Source organism: Squalius cephalus, assembly GCF_949319135.1.
Source record: "Squalius cephalus genome assembly, chromosome: 19".
NCBI lineage: Eukaryota > Metazoa > Chordata > Actinopteri > Cypriniformes > Leuciscidae > Squalius > Squalius cephalus.
Window position 1 is genome coordinate 11,182,360 of NC_137140.1, and position 24,747 is coordinate 11,207,106.

At 40.2% G+C, this 24,747-nt stretch overlaps 2 protein-coding genes across 2 annotated transcripts; one reads left to right on the forward strand and one right to left on the reverse strand.

Moving 5' to 3' along the window:
* Nucleotides 1-637: 637 nt before the first annotated feature.
* On the forward strand, nucleotides 638-10,852 carry paqr4b (progestin and adipoQ receptor family member IVb; the record flags this gene model as incomplete). The annotated part of the gene is made up of 3 exons (XM_079850822.1): nucleotides 638-803; nucleotides 1,687-1,905; nucleotides 8,662-10,852. 3 exons carry the CDS (start codon nucleotides 638-640, stop codon nucleotides 9,093-9,095), a joined length of 819 nt encoding a protein of 272 aa, XP_079706948.1. The 3' UTR covers nucleotides 9,096-10,852.
* Nucleotides 10,728-23,686, reverse strand: pelo (pelota mRNA surveillance and ribosome rescue factor). Its single transcript, XM_079850821.1, has 13 exons — nucleotides 23,457-23,686; nucleotides 22,180-22,272; nucleotides 21,934-22,084; nucleotides 21,533-21,623; nucleotides 18,793-18,956; nucleotides 17,589-17,649; nucleotides 17,340-17,501; nucleotides 13,693-13,739; nucleotides 13,515-13,588; nucleotides 13,284-13,355; nucleotides 13,108-13,182; nucleotides 12,962-12,993; nucleotides 10,728-12,859 (listed from the first exon to the last, which is right to left on the reverse strand). Exons 1-13 carry the CDS (start codon nucleotides 23,495-23,497, stop codon nucleotides 12,768-12,770), a joined length of 1,155 nt encoding a protein of 384 aa, XP_079706947.1. The 5' UTR covers nucleotides 23,498-23,686; the 3' UTR covers nucleotides 10,728-12,767.
* Between the last annotated feature and the right edge of the window lie 1,061 nt (nucleotides 23,687-24,747).

The following is a 24,747-nucleotide window of genomic DNA, read 5'->3' on the forward strand; positions in this document are numbered from 1 at the left end:
CACAAAAATGTTTCTGGTATTTTATGCATTTCCGTTTTATGTAGAAGTGTGTGTGTTTTGTTTTTCTAGAAGCCACTGTTATTTATTTATGTTTAATTTCCTGTGGCAAGGCTATGTATGGTTTTGAATAAATACAAACTCTAAATCCAACCCTCATTTAAATCTTTCATTTAAATCCAGTTTTACCTGGACTTTATATAGGGTAGCTTAAAGAAATATTTGCTGTTTCTGAAATAAATGTCAGTAAAAAGAGATAAAAAAGCAGATGTCGAAGTCTACCAGCAGACTAGTGTTTGTACTTATAAGGAACTGTAATCTTCTATGAGCTCGCCTCTGCTGAGCCTGACGGCTTCATGCTGATTGGCTACGACGCTAAGTAGTAGTAAATTGGCCCACAGCTTCTCTGCAAGCAACAAGTTGCTGCAGTTCTACCTGGCAGTACTTCCAAGACAATGCGTATCTGGTGTCAGAAAGCAACTTTTACCATCACTAGTCAGCTAAAATTGGCTAGTTAGCTAAAACTAGCTGACTATGCATTTATAGCTTGATTTAAGAAATTTAAAGAGATTACAGGCTTTCCTCCCAAAGGAAGATGAAAGTAGTCAAGGACATCCGAGCATATTTAACTTTTTCTGCTATGGATTTTTTTACTGGGCCAAAACTTCTGGATTTTAAGAATTCACCACCACATCTTCAGTTCAACAAATATGTCCTGAAAGGATACCGGCCTATATCCACTTACAGAGACTGTCTGCGAAGTTTGTTCTATCTGCATAATGAACTTGGGAACATCTATACACATGGTATGAAAAAACAAAACAAAAAAAAAAAACACTTGCGTAATTTGTACTGTAATGTCTAGAAATTGTTTAACATATGATCAACTGTAAACTTAGGGAGCTGTAAAGTAATTTTGTGGATGTTAAATTCAATTTATAATTCCTGCATTATTCCACTGATGGGAGAGTTACTGTAACAAGGTTTGGGGAATCCCATGCACAGAGGAGGGAAACCTTGTGAACATGTAATTTAGGGCTACTTTCTCTACGGTTCACTCAGTAACACTCTTCAGAAGGGCTCGTAAATTGCATTACGTGGGATTACACCTAATCCGCGTTAGAGAATTGCTGCATTGGAAGTGATAATGTATAATTGCTGTGAGCAGTAAAAGTGCAGCAAAAATTATGTGGGCCTATATTTTGGAAGGAACTAAAAACAGTTTTTGGAATTTAATGGATTTTCTTTGGAATTGTATTGGACTTTATAGAATTAAGTAGTAACGCATTTAAAGCATTGTATGTCTTCATGTTAAAAAGACCGTTTATATGTTAACCCTATAAAGCCTCCCCTACTGTATGATATTTCATATGCAAATTTCTAAGGCCTCTAAAATACCTTCTGTCCTCTGACTGATAGTTCATGTTTGTTTGTTTTTTCTTAGGAAGAAAAAAGCATTTTAGTGAAATTCTACATGTCTTTTGCTGTGAAATCTAAAATAACTTTTACATCATAGTAATATTTCAAGATGAACATAAAAAGCAAAACTGTAAAATTGTCCCTCAAGTCTAATTGGTTGATTGGAATGTTGTTCCCGGAACATGTATTTGGTGAAATCAGGTTCTGATTTATGGTAACGTGTTTGTTTGTTTGTTTGTTTGATTGTTTGTTTGTTTTTTTGTCCATAAGGTATCCCCTTCATCTGTTTTTTGCTATTTTTACCTGTGAATATCCCATGGACTGAAGTGGATGAGTGGTGGATTGGTGTGGTGCATTATCTGGCTTGTCTGTCTCCCACTGTTTGTTCAGTCTTCTACCATCTCTTCATGAACCACGAGGGTGGAGCACATATTTATGACATACTGCTGTGCTTCGACATGGTTGGCGTCTGTCTTGTCAACACTCTTGGTGAGTGCCTACCAAATTTAGAATTAAATTTACGAATTTAGCAAGTCAGCGACTTACAAGAGAGGAACAAAAGCAATATGTAAGGAAGCAAGCTAGAGAAGAGAAATACAGAGAAGAATTTGTGTGTCTGTGAAATTGGATTGGTTTATGGGTGTGGGGTGGTTGTGGAATAGGTGTCTCAGCTGCTTCTTAAAAGATGTGATGTTCACAGCCGTTCAGGAGGAGGATGGCAGCTCAATCCACCAGAGAGGAACAGAAAGGGTGAAAGTTTTGGAGAGTGACTTTGCATCTCATTGTCAAACAAGGCATCTCTCATTTGGTGACCTCAACTGGCAAAAGGGACTATACAGAGATGAGTTTGTTATACACTGCATTGTAAGGGAAACAGCTCAAAGGGAATCATTATTAATTTATAAGGAATTTCGAAAGAGTCACTTATTTTACGGCTTAACATATTAATCGTCCCGCGCTCAACTGAACGGACCGTAAATATCAACTCTATATTACTATCCGAAATATAGTGAAAATACTATTATTAGCAAGGTAACAAGATCAGCCGTTTAAATTTGTAGGCACATAACACAAGACACTTCTCTTTAAATAAAAACTTTATTGAAATATTCTAATAAACAAAACTAATATCTAACACAAACACACAGATTACAGACAGAAAGTGAGGAAAGAATGAGTTTTAAGACAGCGAATTGATGAAATCGTACTCGGTTACTAACGTAACCTCGGTTCTCTCTAGAAGAGGGAACGAGTACTGCATAATATCTTACGCTAGGGGAAAATCTCTTTTCCACGAGATGTTGAAGCCAAAAAATTATCCTTAATTTTGTAATAATGCAAAACGCGTTGCGGCAGCATGCACACATAGGCGAGACAGCTCACGCGCCCATTGGCTGCCCTGCGGCACTACGTCATGTCCCGCCGAAACGGGTGTGGCTTAGGCTTATAAATATAGCTCGATAGGCTGGTAGAATCTGGTTTTTCATCGCCGAAGCGAACCAGAGTGTGATGCATGCACGGCAAGATACGCAGTACTCGTTCCCTCTTCTAGAGAGAACCGAGGTTACGCTAGTAACCGAGTACGTTCTCTTACGAGAAGTCTCTCGTACAGCGCAATATCTTATGCTAGGAGAATACAATGCAAAACGCTGTGCGTGCTGAGATCCAACACCAAAGTCCCAAGGGCAGGTGCCCGGGGCTCATATAGTGTATGATCACCAGGGACTCACAGAGAGTCCGGGAAAGAGGGGCTAGAACAGCATCATTTCCGTAATAAGTAGCATCCTATTAGGAGGCAATTATATCAAGTCTTCACACAGCCAGGGCAAAAACTCGGCCTGAACTGATGAATAATAAGGGTCTTAGACCGAAAACAGCTTAGCCTGCAAGGCGGGAACTTCTAGGTTATAGAACCTAATAAATGTAGACGGGGAGGCCCAGCCCGCCGCCCGTACAGATATCTTGCAAAGCAATCCCGCTAGACCAGGCCCACGACGAGGCCATGCCTCTTGTGGAGTGCGCTCTGACACCTAACGGGCACTGCAAGCCCTTAGAAGTGTAAGCCAGCGCTATAGCATCAACTATCCATCTGGATAGACTCTGTTTCGATGCGGCTAGTCCCTTAGGATGCCCGTTGAACGAGACAAAGAGCTGCTCCGTCTGTCTGAAGACAGACGAGCGAGACACATAAGCCCTTAAAGCCCTGACAGGGCAAAGGAAGCTCCTCATCAGAGACCGGCAAGGCTGACAGGGAAATCACCTGTGCCCTAAACGGTGTGTTGAGGGATTTAGGGACGTACCCGTGCCTCGGTTTGAGTATGACTTTCGAGTCATTAGGCCCAAACTCCATACACGTCGCGCTCACTGAGAGCGCTTGCAGGTCCCCCTACACGCTTCACTTAAGCGAGAGCCAAAAGAAACACCATCTTGAGCGATAGGTGTTTGATATCTATTGATTGAATTGGCTCGAATGGGGCACCTTTCATGGCTTCCAGAACCGTAGAAAGGTCCCATATGGGGACTGAGGGAGGTCTGGGAGGATTCAACCTCTTAGCTCCTCTAAGGAAGCAGATGACCAGATCGTTCTTTCCCAGAGACTGGCCAAACGTCGGTTTAGTAAACGCTGCTATGGCCACCACATAGACCTTGAGCGTAGATGGAGTCCTGCCCTTATCCAGTAGCTCTTGTAGGAAGGAGAGAACCTCCGTCACCCCACAGTCTGGGGTTGATATGCCACGAGCTGTGCACCAGCTAGAGAACACAGACCACTTCGAGGAATATAGCCGTCTGCTAGACGGGGCCCTAGCCTGTATGATCGTGTTTAGCACTCCCTCCGGGAGGTTAGCGGATACCCGTTGATGGCCCACACATGTAGGGACCACAGCTCTGGGCGAGGATGCCAGATCGAGCCCTTGGCCTGAGAGAGGAGGTCCCTCCTCACTGGTATCGGTCACGGGGCAGTGCTCGTCAGCTGCATCAGAGCTGGAAACCAAGCCTGGTTCTTCCACAACGGAGCCACCAGTAGCACTGAGCATCCACTTTCCCTGATCCGCTCTAGTACCTGAGGCAAGAGCGTGACGGGTGGAAAAGCATAGAGCGGGCAGAGGGGCCAGACGTGGGCCAGCGCATCCTTGCTCTTGGAAAAAAACTCCGGACAGTGTGCGTTTTCTTGAGACGCAAACAGGTCAACCTTCGCTCCGCCGAATGTCTTCCACAGCAGTTGGACTGTCTGCGGGTGTAGGGACCATTCCCCTGCTGGAACATTGTTCCTGGACAGTCTGTCTGGTCCTACGTTCAGGTGGCCTGGCACGTGCGCTGCTCTCAGCGAGCGCAGGTTGTGCTGGGCCCAGACCAGGAGGCGCTCCGTCAGCCTGTAAAGGTTTCTTGGACCTGATACCTCCCTGGCAATTTATGTAGGCCACCACTGACATGTCCGAACGGACCAAGACGTGGTGACCTCTTATCTGGGGACAAAAGCGCCTCAGCGCGTTGTCGACTGCCATCATCTCCAGGCAGTTGATGTGTAGAAGCTTTTCCCGTTCTGACCACTGGCCGAAGAACAGCGCTCCCCATCCTGAGGTGGAGGTGTCCGTAGACACCACCTTCACGCTCAAGGAAGTCCCCAGGTTTACACCTGACTGGTACCAGTCGTCGCTTTCCCAGGTTTCAGAGCCGAGACGCATTTCTGATCGACCTTGAGGCGAAAAAGACTGGAGGTCCACGCTCGACGCGGTACTCGCGCTTTTAACCAGAACTGCAGTGGGCTCATGCGAAGCAGGCCCAGCTGGAGTACTGATGATGCTGAGGCCATGAGACCCAGCATCCTCTGAAACTTTCTGAGCGAGACAATAGTGCTGCGGCAGAAGGTTTCTGTCATGCGCTGAATATCCAGTCTGCGCTGCGGCGATAACTGTGCTGTCATAGACAGCGAGTCCAGTTCTGTGCCCAGAAAGGATATTTTCTGACTGGGAGACAGTGAACTCTTCGCCCAATTGACTTTGAGACCCAGATTCTCGAGATGTTCGAGAAATATGGTCCTGTGTTCTATGAGCTCTGAGTGTGATCGAGCTAGAACCAGCCAATCGTCCAAATAATTCAACACACGCACTCCCCGGAGCTTCAGGGGTGCGAGCGCCGCGTCCATGCACATCGTGAATGTACGGGGTGCTAGGGACAGGCCAAACGGCAGGACTTTGTATATATTGTATATACAAATATTTGTATTTGAAAATACGCGTCCTTCAGATCTATTGACATAAACCAGTATTGACATAAACCATCACTCTTGGCAAATTTGGAAAGGATTTTCCTGGTTGTGAGCATTTTGAACCGGCGCTTTGAAAGCACTTTGTTCAGCTGTCTTAGATCCAGAATGGGTCTGAGACCCCCGTCTTTTTTCGGTACCAGAAAATATCTGCTGTATAGACCCCCTTCGCTCTGAGCTTGAGATAAAGGCTCTATGGCCCCTTTGCTCAACAGTTTCGCTATTTCGGCTTGGAGTAGATGTGCTACTTCCATATTCACCGTAGTTTCGGTTCGCGCCGCGTGACGGCGGGGACGCCGAGCGAACTGTAGTGAATAGCCTCTTTTTATAATGTTCAGCACCCATTCTGATACCCCGGGGAGCTTCGCCCACGCATCTGCATGAATAGCTAGGGGTCGAATGAGATCTGGGCTCTGGTCGCGAAATGGTGGCGACCGGGGAGCTCTGGTATGCTGTAACAGAGACGCCGCGCTTGCGGCGCTCGAGGCGGGGGGCGCGCTGATCACAGCGGGCAGCCTGCCCGTGCTCGACTTGCTGAGGGAGAGCGAGCGGAGCGAGCCCCGTGGGGCTTGTCATGTCTGTGAGTGAATGTGGGCGCGGGACAGCGGGCACATTTACTACACTGAAAACACCGTCTGCATGAGCAGACTGAATGTGTGTTGGTTTCGTTTTTACAGAAACCATGAGACATGTAGTATGTAGTGTTTGCGGGCACTGGGTCGTGGGCACATTCACTACATTTAATGCACAATCGACATGGGCCGATTTTATGTGTGCGAGCCCTATGTGACGGGCTGTGCTTATGTGTAGGGATGAACACTGAACTGTGGGCATTTTTACTACACTCATAACACCATAGGCCGTGGCCGGAATACCAGAAAATACAGTCTTTATGAGATTTATCTGGGTCGCCATAAAAACGGCGTTTGTGTGCAGGCAAACGGGATGTAGTACCGGCTTGTTTTCTGCAAAATACACTGGAACAGTCGCATTTTCTGGAACTGAACGAGCGGGAAGTTTTGGCGGAAGTCTGGCCGCAGCGGGACTTGAACACCGTTGTTTTCCTAGGCGGGCTAGGAAGACTTTGAGGCCTCAGGCTTTATTTCGATCTTAGGCCGGGGCCCACGCGGGGGAGGGCGGCGGCCAGCAGAGCGAGAGCGCGGTCTCTGGTCCCGGGCTTGTCGACGTTGTGAAGCGGCGGCGGCGGTGGGCGGCGGCTGCAGCTGTGAGCTTCGAGCAGACAGCTGTTTTGAGCGACCTGCAGCGGAGCTGGAGCGCTTAGGCAGAAAATGTTTATGGCTTGTGACGTTTTCTGCACCTCAGCGAATCTATCCGCGAAATCTTTGACGGATGATCCAAAGAGGCCGGCAGGGGAGATGGGGGCGTCGAGGAACGCAGCACGCTCTGAGTCCGACATCTCGGAGAGTGTAAGCCACAAATGTCTCTCAGCTACGGTGAGAGATGCCATGCTCCGCCCTATGGCCTGTGCAGCGGATTTGGTGGCGTGAAGAGCTAGGTCCGTAGTGCTCCTTAGATCTGGCACTCTGATAGCTTCCGGTCCTTCCTCGTCCAGTTTACGGAGAAGGTCGGCCTGGAAGATTTGCAGGATGGCCATAGAATGTAGCGCCGACACAGCTTGCCCAGCGGCGGTGTAAGCGCGACCGTGCATAGCTTAAGTCGTGCGGCAAGCTTTAGATGGTAATGCCGTCTTAGCACTCCGTCCAGCAGAGGGCGGGAAAAGATGGGCCGCTACAGCTTCTTCCACTGGGGGAAGAGAATGGTATCCTCTGTCTTTAGCACCGTCTACCACGGAGAATGCTGTCGAGACAGAGGTACGCATTCTGGCTGAAAAGGGGGCGTTCCAGGACTTAGCGACTTCTTCGTGAAGCTCAGGAAGAAAAGGCGCTGGTCTTGAGGACGGCGAAGCGCGATCCTGCTGCAGGAAACACCCATCCAGCCGGTTGTGTGCAGGCTCCTCGGGCGCAGACCACTCGAGGCCGAGGCTAGCCACGGCCTGCACGAGCAGACGCATGAGCTCTGCCTCAATGCTGGCTCTTTTACCGGAAGGCTGGCGAACAGGGAAGGCGAGATCCACAGAGCTCGACCAATCCTCACTGCCCGATGCCAGAAGAGAGCAGCTGTCATCCTCCACAAACACACGTCATCACCCATGGCGGAAGCGGCGGCAGACGGCGGCCGCTGTCCGGCAGTCAGAGACTCAGGTGAAGCAGGCGGCGAAGCTGGCGGGCAAACCGGCGAGCTTTTGCGGGTTGGAGGAGGTTCCGGGACCCGCTGAGCACGGCGCTTTTTATGGCGCGGCACCGCAGCGGGCGGAGGTGCAGTCTCAGCGAAAGATGCCAGGCGAGTCCTCAGAGTCACCATGGGCAATAACTCGCAGTGAGGGCAGGCGCCGTTGGCGAGTGCGAGAGCTGCATGATCCTCACCCAGGCAGGAAACGCAGATGACATGGCGGTCCCTGTCGCTGAGTGGGGCTTGGCACGAGCCACAGAGGGAACGGGACATGACGTCATGAGGGTCCTCTCTCGATAGGCTGCTGCAGTTGCCGCAGGGCAGCCAATAGGCGCGCGAGCTGTCTCGCCTATGTCTGCATGCTGCCGCAACGCGTTTTGCATTATTACAAAATTAAGGATAATTTTTTGGCTTCAATATCTCGCGGAAAAGAAATTTTCCCCTACCGTAAGATATTACGCAGTACGAGAGACCTCCCGTAAGAGAACTAAAGTTTCTAGCATCCATGGAACCTTCCACTGCACAAAATGTTCTATAGTGTAAAAAGGTTATTTAGATTAAAATGTTCTTTACAATAAGTTATTTTAACTGTTCACTTAAAAGGTTATTTGGGGAACCAAACATGGTTCTTATATGGCATTACTCACTGCAAAAAAAAAACGTTTAAAACAAAATCGTTGCTGCTTTCAAGGGCCAAAGTTCAATGCATTCATTGTATTTTCTTTTTGCAGGTGCTCTGCCAATCATTTACATAACTTTGTTGTGTTACCCATCTTCCCGTCATGTGGCGATGTTGGCATATCTCCTCCTCTCTGGCTATGGTGTTTACTGCGCTGTCACTGCACGGAATAATGTGCACCGACTGCAATCTTTCGCCTGGCAGGCATTTTTCCGCTTCGTTCTCTTTCTGTTGCGTCTGACTGGCGCAGGCAGAGGAAGCCCCGCATCCCTTCGTCTCTACCTCACCATGGATGCTTTGGCATTACTAGGGGGACTCATCAATATTTCCCGCCTGCCTGAGCGTTTCAGTCCTGGTCGGTTTGACTACTGGTTAAATAGTCACCAAATAATGCACATCATGGTCATCCTGTCCATTCTGTACTTGCACTGGGGCACGCTGGAGGATTTAACGTGGTTAAAGGTGCATCACTGTCTTGATGAATAAACTTGCAGACTGATATGTCATCATGATATTTAAAGAAAGAGTTGTAGAGTTTTTGGTGTGGTGATATCAATTGGTAATCGAATGCTACTTTTTTTGATATATATGGGTCATTCCGTGTTCAACTCAACCAGTGGTCCTCGGCTAAACAGTTTGATTTTGATCTTTTTTTGTCTGGTGAAAGAAATACATAAATGAAGAAGAAAGACAAAATATTAAATGTGTTGGATGCATATTTACTCGGTAAGCCACTTTTTTTTGTAGAGTGGGGTCAAATTGACCATTTTTGCCTGAGATTTTGAGCCAAATTACAGCGGGGTAAAAATTACTTTAGAAAGATGGCAGCATCATTATTTTATTTTTACACAGAGATTGGTAGGTCTATTAGTTAAATCTGTTGACAACAGTGAAAGTTCAAAAATGGGAAAAGCACTTCTTGTGTTTTTTGCCCCAAGTTTGCCTCTTATTCAACAATTATTAAAGATACCTTAATATCCCTTTTAGATTCTGAGGCCGGATTCATAAAACATTTTTGAGAATAAAATTCTTCTAAACTGCCAATTTCCTCTTATTTCATAACTTAAGAAAAAAGCTAAGAATGTTTTGTATTCTTAAAAAACATTTCTAAAAACTGTTCTTAAATGAAAATTGTCATTTTAACCACCCTCTACAAAATAGTGAATTACTCAGAAAGTATACATCCATGATATTTAATATTTTGGCTTTCTTCACTATTTATCTTTAAAAAATATTGACAAAATCAAAAATATGAGCCGGGGAAGTTTCCGCAATTTGGTTGATTTGACACGGAATGACCCATATCCTATTTACATCTACAAAATGACAGATTAATTTACACAACCTTTGATGTCAACGACAATATATTTCAAAAGTTGATAGGCCTGTATATTATGCATGCACAATTACATGGTTAGTTTTGCATTTAGCACTGTTTTTCACCACTGTCTGCAGTCATTTCAGAACAGACCTAAGAAGACCTATTTTTGAGTCGAGAACCAAGGAATACCATGGTAAAAATGTATTGTTAAAAAAAATGATGATGTGAAGGAAAACCCCAATACAATGTGCTATGATAATCTTTGAATGCACTTTATCCTTCTAAGGTTCAGAAATTAAATCCAGATGATTGGATCCTGGATTTTATGGCATTACTGTTGGCAAACCAGATGATTTCTATTTACAAGGTGCTACATATGTAAAATATGAAATGTATATCAATATAAAATTACTTGAATTAAACAAGCTGGACTTGAAAGTCTTTTTCTGTAGCTCACTGAAGTATGTAATCTAGGCATGTGTGGGAAAAGTTTATATATGAAAAGTATGGACTCAACAATTATTTTCATTCACATATTTTCAACAGTGCAATATTTTCCATTTTAGCGATTGATGATGACACAAATAACTTAAAATTGTGAGGCTTGTTAAGGTGTGCTATCACTACTTTGTTAATATAAAGACTAGGGCAAAAAAACAAAACCATGGGTCCTTAGCTATATCTAGAGAACAGAATGTCATGGAGACCTGTGGATGTGCTCTTCTACCCATTCAGCCACCCAGCAATACCTTAGCATAATTTCTTTGTGGCATGTGTTGAACAAAGCAGAAAACATGCAAAATATGTTATGAACTTTATAAACACATACAATTGAAATACAGTAGTCCTTTGTGAGTAGTTGTCTTCATTATTTTGTGATTCTTCAGTGTCTTCCATTTAATTAAACGTGGGAAGTCGACACATGCACGCTACAAAATTTCATTAATTTCATCTTTGTACTCTTTTAAACTAACACATGCAAGCACTCATCAACATGGACATCTATTATTATGACCTCCAGAAGTTTGTTGTTTAATCTCATCCGTTTCTTTTTGGACTGTAAAATAACGGACTAGGCCACTGTTGCCTACATGTGAACCATCTAGTGGTAATTTTGTAAGCTATTTTTTAAATTTATTTTTCTGCCAAATGTCCTTTTCAGTTTTCATTTTTTGTTAACCTGTCCTGTCCTGTTTTTTGATTGTTTTTTAGTCAAGTTTTAGTTGACTAAGTCTGGGAATTTTATTCTTGTTTTATAGTCAATGAAAACTAGTCATATTTTAGTCATGGTTAAACTATTTTTATTTTTTGAATATGATTTATTATCATAAATTAACAAGCTCTACATTATGACAATTGGTAAAACTCCAAATTATGTTAATGTTTTTCTATTAAAACAACAGACTTTGTATTGTCATAGAGAGGATGCATAAGTGCACTTATTCTGCAACCACACTGGTGATCCATGTTTGGATTTATTACAGTTCATCCCTGAGATCACAGACTTAGCCACAACAAATAGCACAACCGCTCATGAAGGAACACAGACTGGCTGTATTACTCTTTTATTTGAGCAGAATATCACAATGGAGATCATTAAACTCCAACTTACGTATGTCTGTGTTTTCAGATCATCTGCATTTTTTCCACAGTGTAGAGAAAGCGTGTGTGCATTAATCTTGACATCTGGCAACCCCAAACATGAAAGCTCGTGGAGGCTTGATAAAAAAAAAAAATCTTTTCATTTTCTGTGAAGAATATAGGGAGAGGTTTTGGTAAAGTAAAAAATTTTTAAACTATATTTTAGTCTCATCTTGATTCATCAACAATTGTCATGGAAACAAAAGTTGTATTTTAACGCTTATGTCAAAATTAACACTAGGACCGACTAATTAGTGCAACAAAAATAAAATAAAAATCATATGTGAAGGTTGAGCATATGCACAGTTAGAAAACCATGCTGCTGCTCGCATACAGTAAGATCTTACTACTAATGCTAATCATAAAAGATTTACATCACGCGCAGTGTACGCATACCAGGGTTGCCAAGTCTGCGGTTTTCCCACAAAATTAGGCTTTTAAACTGTTGACATGGGTTGATTTTTTCCTGCAGGTTAAAGGTTTGACATTGACATATTAGACAAATTGTATTTGTTGATTGAAATGTCGGTATTGAAATATTTGATCCATTGTACCAATGATTTAACTGTGCTAGGTGAGTTGTTATTCAGAATTGGCGACCCTGAAACATACCCTAATGTATTCATAAAAAACTAAGTATTCTTTGGATTTTACTAGCAGAGCTGTTCTGTTACACAGCAAACGCTGTCAGTGTGAGATGTGTATTGCGAACAGAGGTGTAAGACATGAGTCATCGTCAATGAAGAAAGAAGTTACAATAAATCTAAGCTACATATTAATTGGAAACTGCCACTGCATGGCTAGGTAAGTTGCATTGCTTTTGAGACTAAAATGTGTGCAATACTGTAAATGTATTAAACACTGTTTATGCTCTACTTAGTGTGACTACTTGAGTATATTTACCACTACTTCAGTGTGACAAACTGTGATGCTGACAAAGAATTGGTCTATTGAAACTGTTGAAAATGAAATAAATAAAAAAATGGCACGAATGGTGTTATTCGGAGTAGTATTCATAGAAAAAAATTAGGATTCAGTAAGATTATTTTGTAATTGCATCAGTCACAAATAATCAAAATTATTAAGGTTTTTGTAAAACTTCAGTTGCTTTTAAATCCTTTATTAAGGCCATTTAGTCCTTAATGTGAAGCATTCCCAACCTTTCACACTAAATCCTTTTGCACAAGACCATAATGTTAGTCTTCATCAGAGCTGCTGTCCTCAGCTTCAGACACGTCAGCGATGGGGAACCTCAGGATGGCTGCCACTCCACTCAGCTGATTCAACTCTACAGAGACAAATCGACCATTTCAGACACATCCAAACGACCCACATTTTGATGATCCAAAATAATTCTCTCTGAAACAAAGACTTTGAAAAAGTAGCTTACGTTCTCCAGATACATGCAGGCTTGAGAACATTCTTAAAGGAAAGCAGGAGGGGAGAAAAAGTCAACAATATTGGTGAGCAAAGTTTATCCCATTACGCATATAGAACTATAAAAGCTGAAATTGAATTGAAAATTCATATGAATACCTGACAGTTCCTCCATTTTCCTTTACACCGTCTACAAGTCGAACATACCGGCTGCGGGTGGCTATGTCTTGATGTCTATCATGAAGAAGAAAAAAAAAAAATTATATATATATATATATATATTCATATATGAAGTCATAAAAGGTAAATAATTAATTTATTACTTTCAAAAGTACCTGAATAGTTTGTCACTGATCAATAGGATGTCAATGGCTAAAGCTTCACTCGCTCTTTCCACATGAGCCAATCTGTCCAGAAAAAAAGCTTTATTAATGGATGAAAAGACTGTTATAAATAATCATGTATCAATGTCATTGATTAACCTGAAATGCAAATGTGTTTTCTCATTCAGGTTGTGTGTAATATTAACAGGAATGACTCATTTAAATGGTAGTGAGTTTGATCACCCATAGAAAGCTCGATCAGGCTCCTGTTGAAGCATCTTGTAAAAGTCTTCCAAAGCCTTTACCTCTCCAGCAGCCTAAAACAGAAAAAAAAAACCTCTCATAGCAATAGACACTACACTGTGCTTGCAGAATGCTACAAGCTTTATACATGTAGATGTACAAATCCAAACTTAGTCACCTTGGTGTCAGACAATCGAGCCGTGACTGCTGGATCACACAGCACTTCTGTAGAAGTAAAATCTCACATTTATAATGTCACTTTAAAAACGGAAATTTATTTCTAAAAGTTGACTAAATAAAATCCTCAATATACATTGCAGCATCACCTCTTTTTTCAGTGTCTGAAACGGTTTGATCAAGGATTTAGGACTCTAAACCCCTCCTTTCCGAGAGCTTACTCTGCTCTGATTGGTCAGATGGCCCAGTCTACTGCTTGCAGTGAGTGTCAGAAACGAAAGGTCACTGTGCCAGGCTGCAGCTACAACTACAGTGTGCTTGAAGGCAGTGCTTGAATGCTTTAAGTAGACACTGTTTGCTGTAGCCGATGAGGACCATAGGCTGGCATTATGCAAATTTGTAAGAAAGACTGAGTTACTAATGACTTGTTTCAGGCAGTTCAGAATCGGTTCCTTCTTTTGGCAGACAATAACTCCATTTATCATGCAAATGATCTTTGAAACTTTGCAGACAATCGAAATTGCATCAATTTAGAGATTTAGGGATTTAGAGAGATTGATTCATCTGACGAGTCGTTTGAGAATCATTGAAAATGTGATGATGTGCAAATGTATATTATGAGAAAATTAAACAGTTTTTGACCTTTGATGCATGTAAACCTGTTGTAGGAGACTCCAAAATAACTTTAAAATAGCATAATAGGGGCACTTTAAGCCCTGAGGGCATTTTTAGAGTTGTTTTTTCTGAGTGACACACAAAAAACTAAAGACTCATAACTCCAAAACTATAGCAAGGAGTCAAAAGGTAGGTATCGTTTGATAGCACACTTATACATTACATTAGGACATTCTCATGCCGAGAAACTGCTGATAAAAGACAAAAAATATATATAATTTGTACTATGATTTTGCTTATCTTTCTTATTTGACATGGAACAATTCAGGAAGGAAATAAGGTAAGAGGAAAATTCTTTTTGGTGAAGTCCCTCTACATGTGAGCTGCATCTAGATCAAATTTTGTGGAGATTGCATAAAGTAATAATAATAATGCATTTTATTTCTAACACGCTTTTCTTAGACTCAGTGCGCTACAATATACAAAAAGAGAATAATAACAATAAGATACAATAAAACAAACACATTCAGTTTCAACAAGCAGCTCTAAAAAGGTGTGTCTTTAAAGAATTCTTAAAACAGTCCAATGTTAGAGAGTCTCTAATTCCCAATGGTAGAGCATTCCATAGACGTGGTGCTGAAACCGAAAATGCTCGACCACCCATAGACTTTAATTTATATCGTGGCTGCTGAGGGATGCATGACCTAGAAGAGTGCAGAGAGCGAGCTGGAGTATGAGAGGTAGCTAAACTACAGAGATAGGCAGGGGCCGTCCCATGAATAGCTTTAAATGTTAAAACCAGTGTTTTGAATTCAATACGTGCTTGTATAGGCAGCCAATGCAAGTCATAGAGTACCAGGGAAATATGTTGACGAGCAGTTGTATGTGTCAATAACCGGGCGGCTGAATTTTGAATATATTGTAATTTTTTTTGATGGATCGATTTGGGAGACCAGCATAGAGCGCATTGCAATGATCAAGCCTCGACGTAATAAAGGTGTGAAAAAGCCTTTCTGCATCTGGCAGCAACAGAAACGGTCGTAGTCTAGCGATATTTCGAAGATGGAAAAATGCAGTTTTTGATACCATTTTAATATGGGCATCAAACATCCGTTCCGGGTCAAAGATAACGCCAAGATTGTGCACTTGAGAGGACAGAGTAACAAAGTCATTGCCAGTAAACAAATTTGAACTGTTAAAGGAGAAGTTCACTTTTAAAATGAAAATTCTGTCATCATATACTCACCCTCATGTTGTTTCAAAGCTGTATGAATTTCTTTCTTATGCTGAACAGAAAGGAAGATATTTAGAAGAATATCAGTAACCAGACAGTTTTTGGGTCCCAATGACTTCCATAGTAGGAAAAAAATATACTATGGAAGTCATTGGGACCCAAAAACTGTCTGGTTACTGATACTCTTCTAAATATCTTCCTTTCTGTTCAGCATAAGAAAGAAATTCATACAGCTTTGAAACAACATGAGGGTGAGTATATGATGACAGAATTTTCATTTTAAAAGTGAACTTCTCCTTTAAGTTTAAGTAAAGCCATTGGCGTTCCGACGAATAGAAGTTCTGTTTTTGACTCGTTGAGCTTAAGAAAATTGTCATGCATCCAGGCTTTTATCTCATCCAAGCAGGTGGTAAGAGCTGTAACTGCAGGGTTGTAAAAGTAATCAAAAGTTCCAGCATTTGGAACCAAGATAGCCTTTTTGTTCAGTCCTTGATGCCCCCTAATGGGCATTTTTAAAATAGTTCCTCCATGAGGAATATCGTGTGATCAACGCAATAGATTATGTTCATTTTGGGCTCATTTTAAGTGTAATAATATGCTGTAAAAAATGATGTGCCATTTTCAACGATCTGTGAATGTTTCGTGAGCTGTATGATGTTTTTTGACACATTGCAGTACATAATCTATAAAATACTTTTTTGTACTAGGAAAAGAAAAATGATATTTATCAGCAAATAACTCCGCACTACTTAGGAGTTAATCAAATTGGCTACAATCATTGTAAAGTTCAGACTCTAAGCTTTCGAATGACACATATTTTGAGATGATCAAGTAGTTTTGAAAAATATGATTATTAATTTTTTCGCAGCTAGGTGCTGTACACTTCGTTTTATAGGGACTACTCAGCACTCTTTAAGAGTGGTGCAATCAAAGTGCTTAGATGAATTACAAAGCTGAGTTTCTAAGCTTTAAAATGATACCTATTTTGTGTTGTTCCATTCAGTGGTTGGCTTAGTAATTTGATTGTTTTATGTTTTATTTTTATTTATTTTTTCACCAAACTTTGTTAGTTTTTTTTTGTTTTTTTTGTTTTTTGCACCCCGGCGTAAAATGACCAGCTAACATAAGAGCAACTTCTAATGATCCAGGAGCAATTTGGTGATGATCTGTACATTTTCCAGCATGATGGCGCACCATGTCACAAGACAAGAGTAATAATAATTGAAGTGGCTCAGAGATCATAACATTGAAGTTTTGGATCCGTGGCCAGGCAACTCCCCGGATCTTAATCCTGTTGCCAGTCCTCAAAAGGCAAGTGGACAAGCAGAAGTTCACAAATTGTGATCACCCCCAAGCACTAATAAGGCAAGAATGGATCACCATCAGTCAGGATTTGGCCCGGAACGTACACGGTACTCCATGTTTACGTCATCGCTACAGCATTTAATCAGCTTTTGTGCTGCCCCTCACATAGTTATTTCTGTCAAATAAAAGCTAATGTTTTCTGTCAGTGCATTTGTGATACTGCACATGTAATACTAATGATATGTAAAGATGATCTGTCTGTCAATGTGTTTCTTTAGATCAGGGCTGTCCAATCCTGCTCCTAGTCTGCACTGTCCTGCAGAGTTAAGCTGCAAGCGACATTACATTATTGAAGGCTATTATGTTCATTAAAATATTGATTTAAGAACTTAATGTCTTTTCATGGCCTCTAACCCTTGTACCATTTATAACTGCTGCTATAAACCATGACAAGCCTACTTTAAAAGGTGAACAGAGGATTGAGGAACTCTGACCTTTGAGAGAATACTTGTGTCCGGATGAGGAGTGCACCAACATGAATTTGGATCTGTTCTCCAGAAGAATTTTGCAGTCTTGTCTTACAGCCTCTTTAAAGAGGTATGAGATGAACTGATCTTTCACAAAGCCTGGACTGGCCACCAGAATACACTTCACCACTGAGAAACACATACATTTATTTGTGTATTTATTTGTTTGTTTATCTAATGCATATTCTTATCTGATTTAAAAAAAATAATAATTACCATCAAAATTGAAGTGTCTCAGAATGCCCTGCATGACAGCCTCATAAAATCGATCTAATGCCTGAAATAGAACACATCAGTGTCACTGTATATAACGTGGGTGTCATATTTTTTAAATATACATGCAGTAATTTCTATATACATTGAACCTACTACATTTGTACAAAATGTGCAGTACACAACAGAGTACAATGCAACCAGAATTAATACCAGCAGTGACAACATCTTGTTCTTATTCTTAGATTCTTAAAGTTGATTTTAAAATGTATGGATTCACTGTAAAAAAAAAAAAAAGTAAAAAAAAAAAATTAAAAAAAAAAATCACAGCCGCATAATTGGTTAAACTTGAGAACAGAAAACTATAGCAAATACAAATTTTCCATTCCCATTTGCTCCAATTACAAATGTAAAAAAAAAAAATCCATTATTGCATTTCCACAATTCTCAGAAAGAGAAAAAAAAAAGTGAGATAAACTGATTACAGCAGTCATAAGAGAGAATGTCAAATTCACCACTCCCTCAGCAGCCGGTTAAAAGACAAATCCAAAAATGTACTAGTTTTTCATGGCAGACTAGTTTAATGGAGTGATATAACACAAAGAAAGTATAATTTGAAGACGTGCGAATCAAATATTAAAGCCTGTGGCGAGATGCCTGTTCCACAATCAGCATCACTCCTGACAACGACAACTCACTGTTTCTTTTAGCAATACACATAAATAGAGCTGAATTATTTCCAGTTCTTAAACCCAATCCAAAAAGAATGGGTCATATTTTCTCTCTTAGCTTTTCCTTTTTTTTTTTAAAGAAAAAAAATATTTTTTGACCAAAATAAGCATGTTGTTCATGATGTTTTCCTTTATGTTCTAGATCAAATTTTCTTAGGTTCTGTTTTTCGTTTTTCTTCCTTGAAACTGTTTAGAGCCCCGTAGGCAGTAGGATGTATATATATATATATACAGTATGATATTCAATTTCACACAAAGCTATTATACATTCAAGCTGATATCTCTTGGTGAAGTAAGAAGTATAATTTACATTGATCTACTATAAAATTTAGGGAAATATGGATTTGGGTGACTCTACCAACAGCTTCTAGCTACCCAACATAAATATCTAGTGGTAACAGTCATTTTTATTTGTTAAAAATAATGATAAACACAAAAATTGTCAGATTTATTGTTGCAAAGTTTTATCGGTTCACCTTGTCATGTTGAGCACAACTGCCTTTCCTCTTGCGGGGAATGGTGACCTCAACCTTCGCCCTGAGTAAGGTCATGGCAGGAGTTACGAGAACCAGATTGGCCAGACCTTCCTGCATCACGACAGCAGCCACATCTGCTTTTTGAGCGGGATCACATGCCTGCTCTATAGATCAGGATTCAAACAAACTGGTGATGAGCTGGATCAGATTCATCAACTTTTTAACATACTCATAGCTGTCCTATGCCATGCATTGAAAGTGAACGGTGACTGCAGTTGTCAAGCCAAGATACTTGGTCGAATTACAACTACAAAATGTGGCACTGTTACTCATATAATAAGGCAAAGGCAACATGTTTAAACAGGGAACATGTTTCTTAATGTGGTGTCCTTATGAAGCACACACGCCTGTAAAATGCTCACATAAAAAAAATATTTTCACTCCTTTTCACTCCTGCCTTTTAGGTCATAAGCCCGGGACACACCAAGCCAACGGTCGGCCGGCGGGCAGTTTTTGTGCGTTGACCGACTAAGTTTTCTCAGTGTGTTCTGCACCGTCGGCTGAAGTTGGTCCTCGTCTGCTTTTAATTTGGACATGTCGAATCGGCATCGGGCCGTCAGTGAGAGAGAGAACTCTGATTGGCTGTTCAGCTTAGTGAACGAGTCAGTGCACGAGAATGCAAAAAAGCAAGCAAAGAAGTCAAAACGGTACAGATAGAAGGCTGTTCTAATGTTACGTCATCCAAGTGTTCCTTGGCGAATATTTCAATATTAACATGAGCGGAGTGGAATTAAAAAAGTGTTTAGCAGGATTGATATTCAAAACGGTAAGCATGCACTGCTTTGTTTATGGTTTGTGTATCTGCAGCATCGGTTTCCCTTTTTGTAGATGAATATAGATGAATATATCTGCAGAAATAGACAGTTGTCTCATTTACAGGCAGGCGCAGAATGCGCATTCTAGCTGACAGTCGGCTGTAGTTCTCTTGGTGTGTTCAAGTGCAGCTTTTTCCACCGACGCAGGCGACAGCACAGCCGGCTTTCATCAGCGCTAGTTCTTTGGCGTCGGTTTTGTTCCGGGCTTTACCCACACTTCTCTTTGGAGTGATGTGGAAAGAATTAAAGGTGTCATCATGACATGAGAAATCAAATTTCCATTGATCTTTTGACATAAAAAATGTATTTGTACCATTAAAACATGCTCCTCATTAGAAAACAGAGCATTTATTTATTCAAGCTTCTAAAACAGCTTGTTTGGATATTGGGGGACTTGTGACGTCACACAGGCAAATGTATTTGCATATGAATGCACGTCAAAAGCAAATAGAACCCATTACAATCACTGATGACTCATGATTACTCACGTGGAATAGCGAGTGGGTTTTAATACTGTTTTCTATGCACTGACGTTAGCCAATCATAACAGTGGCCGTTTACTGACAAGCCTTAAAGAAGCTGCTGCTTAAAAATTGATCATTTAAGACAGAGGGCCAGACTGAAGGTTGAAAATAATTGTTTCGCCACATATATATTTTAAAGGGATACTCCACCGTTTTTTCATATTAAACTATGTTATTCCCTTAACTAAGACGAGTTGATACATACCTCTCTCGTCTCAGTGCGTGCACTAAATCGCTCTGTCTTGCGGCGAAACTTTGTTAGCCCAGTTCATTCAATATGTGCCAAGCAGAGAAGCTACCGAACACATCCACGTTTTCCCTATTTAAATACAGTTACTCGCGTAGTGTAACTCGACCTAGGACGGTGACACAAAGCAAAACATTGCGCTTTTCTAAGCGTGTAAAATGGATAACTATATTGTATGGCGGAATACCATAGCAAGTGCTTGGAAGCACTTCGACTTCGGCGCAGTAATATCTTCACTAGAGGGAGCGGGGGCCGGTGAGAGGATTTTTCACGAGTGAAGATATTACTGCGCCGAAGTCGAAGTGCTTCCAAGCACTTGCTATGGTATTCCGCCATACAATATAGTTATCCATTTTACACTGAACTGGGCTAACAAAGTTTCGCCGCAAGACAGAGCGATTTAGTGCACGCACTGAGACGAGAGAGGTATGTATCAACTCATCTTAGTTAAGGGAATAACATAGTTTAATATGAAAAAATGGTGGAGTATCCCTTTAACATTATCAGTGAACCTCAGGGAACATATTAAAATAATTTTAAAAATCCATGTCACAACCCCTTTAAAGTCCTCATTTACCATGACAGCAGTAAAAAGTCTCTACTGCTTTTATATTGAATTAATTGCAATCAGATGTACTTTTGCTGACTTTTAAAACGATATATTAGCAAAAGGTCATCTAGAACTTGAGGGTCAAACGTGGCACTAATAGTAAAAGTGATCACCAATGGAATCATTCAATTTCGGGTGGGAAATAATGTAAAGAGTGAGTGTAGACTCGCTTTTTACATTACAAGGGTAGACGGATGAGAGGCATGTCCTAAGTGAATGCAAATAAGCAGGACAAATAAAATAATAATAATAATTCTTCAGCTTGATAGACATGATCACCATCCATTTTCACTGTAAAACTTTCTTCACGGAAGAACAAAAATTCCTGTTTCTAAAGTTGGGTGTCTACATGACGCTAAAATATTACAAAATTTCATTTAATTTTTTCCTAAATTTCAAACATTACCTAGTATGTAAAATTGTTATTAGCTAGAAAAGCTAATTTTACCCCAAAAATACACAAAAACAAATACCAACACATTACCTATTCTGTCCAGCACCACAGTGTCCCAGACTTTTTTGGCGAGAGTGAACTTCCTGTTGAGCTCCAGCTCAATGGTATGATAGGCACCCATCTATATAATGACACAAGACAAGAAATATGACTTTGATTCCAGCTTTCACATTTAGACTAAAATAATATATGGAATTTATCCCAAGGATCAATGCTAATTTTAAATGTTATTCCCCTTATTATTCAAATGTATGAAGTATAAATTATATTTTAGGTGCAAATGTAACACTATAGTTATGTAATTTAAGCACACAATTTGTATCATAAATTGCTATCAGGCAACAAGCTTTTGAAAAATGAAAAAAAAAAAAAAAGTTGAAGTTAAATATTTTAGAGAGTACTGGGCTAAACCATTATAACTGCACACTGACCTTCACATACTGGTTCTCCTGGATGTTTGTTCCTTTGACTCTGAGCTGACAGGCCTGGGAATCAAAGTCTATCGTCTCCACACATAAAGTCAGGGTGGTACGCACACGTGAACTTCCCACACTCCCCGTGGAGGACTCTGTCTGCACTTTCCTGTTTGAGACATCAGATTGTTTTCATCATTGAACTGATGGAAAAAATCTCTAATATTAAGTGTAATAAACCAAGACTGGAAAAAAGAGGCAGACCTGATGGTTGAGGCTCTGAGGCTGTCGCCCACCTGCAGCAGGTTGTAGGTGTGCCACATATCCTCTGCCTCATCAGGTATTAGTGTCACCTGACTAAAAGAAGCAAATTCAATATCGATTGTTGGTAACAAATCTCCATGTTTGTGTTTTCACAATATTTAATATTTAATATATATATATATACACATATATATACACATATACATATACATATACACATATACATACATATACATATACATACATATACATACATATACATATACATATACATACATATACATATACATATACATATACATACATATACATATACATATACATATACATACATATACATATATATATACACATATATATATACACACCCTGCCCGCCAGGCTATCGGCTCTGACATACAAGTATTAAATCTGACATGAATGGTTTCTTACCCTTAAATGATGATAAGTAACAATATATTTCAGGTTGATGTGTTTGTTTGTTTGAAATGTAATGCAATTATAAGAACTACTATGGCTATTTCATGGTGAGTCTGACCTCAATTCAATAAAAAGAATTTCAAATGATTCAACCCAAAAACCATAGCCCGCTTAGTAATTAGCGCTCTGGCATAATTTAATGTCATAAAATATGTTAGTGGCAGTGCCATTGTTTTGTCTCAAGATGCACACCAGTTTCTTTTATTTTCTCTAAGGCATGTTTATAAAAGCCACTTAACGTTAAATGTCCTAATTGAACTAAGGCCTAATACTGGCTTAATCTAAGCCCTGTCTGTGAAACCATTATGTTTGCTTACATTATCACAATTATTTGACGTTCAAGCGGAAAGGGCTAGAAAAAGAAATCCCTATTTTATATCATTATGATTATTAGTCTAAATATCATTATTCTCTAATACAACATTGCAGCTCAAACCTGAGGCGTATTACTCTCTATATACATCCGCAAAGGACTCGCCCCATACGGTCAAAATTGGGCGCTACAGCAAAGGCAATATTGTGTGTGAAAGTGAAACATGCCAAGTTTGTCAACACGGTCACCGGGTTAACAATGAGCATTGGCAGCATTAGGAGTATATATTGTACAGACTGCACGTTCCGAGTCATTTCGACAATCTAAAAAGCACCACTGTACTATCATGTTTTTTTTTTTTTTATTTAATAGCAAGTACCCAGGTATTGTCATATGACACCATCACTGCATCACGGTACTGCCAACAGCACTCAACTCGGAAAGCCCACATGATGTCCAAAAGTGCTGTAGAGATTAACACTCACCCGGCATTATCCTTCTCGATGTCTTTTTGTACCAACTTCATGGTCAAATAGGTTAGCTATTCAAAAACAAAATACATATTTGATTGCGAGTGTCCTAATCCATTTAATCGTCAATTTTGGCGACGTTTCCGCATCAGCATTGGCACATTCTGCCACTTTGGAATGAATCAGACGATTCGAATTGTCGCTTTCTGATTGCGTCATCATTGGCTAATAGATTCTTCTTCTTCTGATTTTTAATGGCGGTTGGCAAACAACTTTTTAGTGTGCATTACCGCCACCTTCCGAAATAGAGTGTGGATCAAAATGGCCTACTTTACCCGCTTCAAAATAAATAAATAAATACATAAATGTGACCCTGGATCACAAAACCAGTCACAAGTAGCAGAGGTATATTTGTGGGAATAGCCAAAAATACATTGTATGGGTCAAAATTATCGATTTTTCTTTTATGCCAAAAATCATTAGGATAAGGTAAAGATCAGGTTCCATGAAGATATTTTGTAAATTTCCTACCGTAAATATATAAAACGTTTATTTTTGTGAGTGAATGCTGCACAATCGCCAACACAAATGGACAACTTTAAAGGAGATTTTCTCAATGTTTCGATTTTTTTGCACCCTCAGATTCCAGATTTTCAAATAGTTGTATCTCAGCCAAATATTGTCCTATCATAACAAGCCATACGTCAATGGGAAGCTTATTTATTTAGCTTTCAGGTGATGTATAAATCTAAATTTGAAAAAAATGACCTGTGTGACTGTTTTTATCGTCCAGGGTCACAAATACATAAAATAACTAAATAAAACTATTAATAATAATACATTATTATTCACATCATTATAAACACAATTTTAATAATAACTAAACTACAGTTTTTTTCCAAAAAACTAAATATTGCTCTATACCCCACATGCCCTGAATTCAGTTGTATTTACTTGATTTCAAATCTATTTTTTTCTTTACTAAGCCAATCTTTCAGAATCATCCTTTCCTGCTTGTACCTAGGACAATTAATAATTACATGTTCTATTGACTCTATACTATTACACTGCTCACACAACCCAGTTTCATGTTTCCCTATTATTTTAAGCGTACTACAGTATTTAATCCAATATGCCCAAATCTCATTCTCGAAATAATGTCCTCATCTTTTTTTTATTTCTATTATATTCTCTCATTCATCCTGGATACTGTAGAAAATTCTCGCTTTTGTTCCCATATTCCATTTTTCCTGCCACTCCTTTTTCATTTCTGCTTTGGTTATGCTTTTAACTTCCGCCTTACTAT

Bases quoted from the DNA above. Each gene is read 5' to 3' on its own strand.
- pelo (XM_079850821.1), bottom strand. From the start codon at position 23,497: ATGAAGTTGGTACAAAAAGACATCGAGAAGGATAATGCCGG. The intron at 13,740-17,339 runs GTCAGAGTTCCT...TTACTTCTACAG, and splicing joins ACACAAGTATTCTCTCAAAG to AAGTGCTGTGTGATCCAGCA. The intron at 12,860-12,961 runs GTAAGCTACTTT...TTGTCTCTGTAG, and splicing joins CCTGCATGTATCTGGAGAAC to AGTTGAATCAGCTGAGTGGA.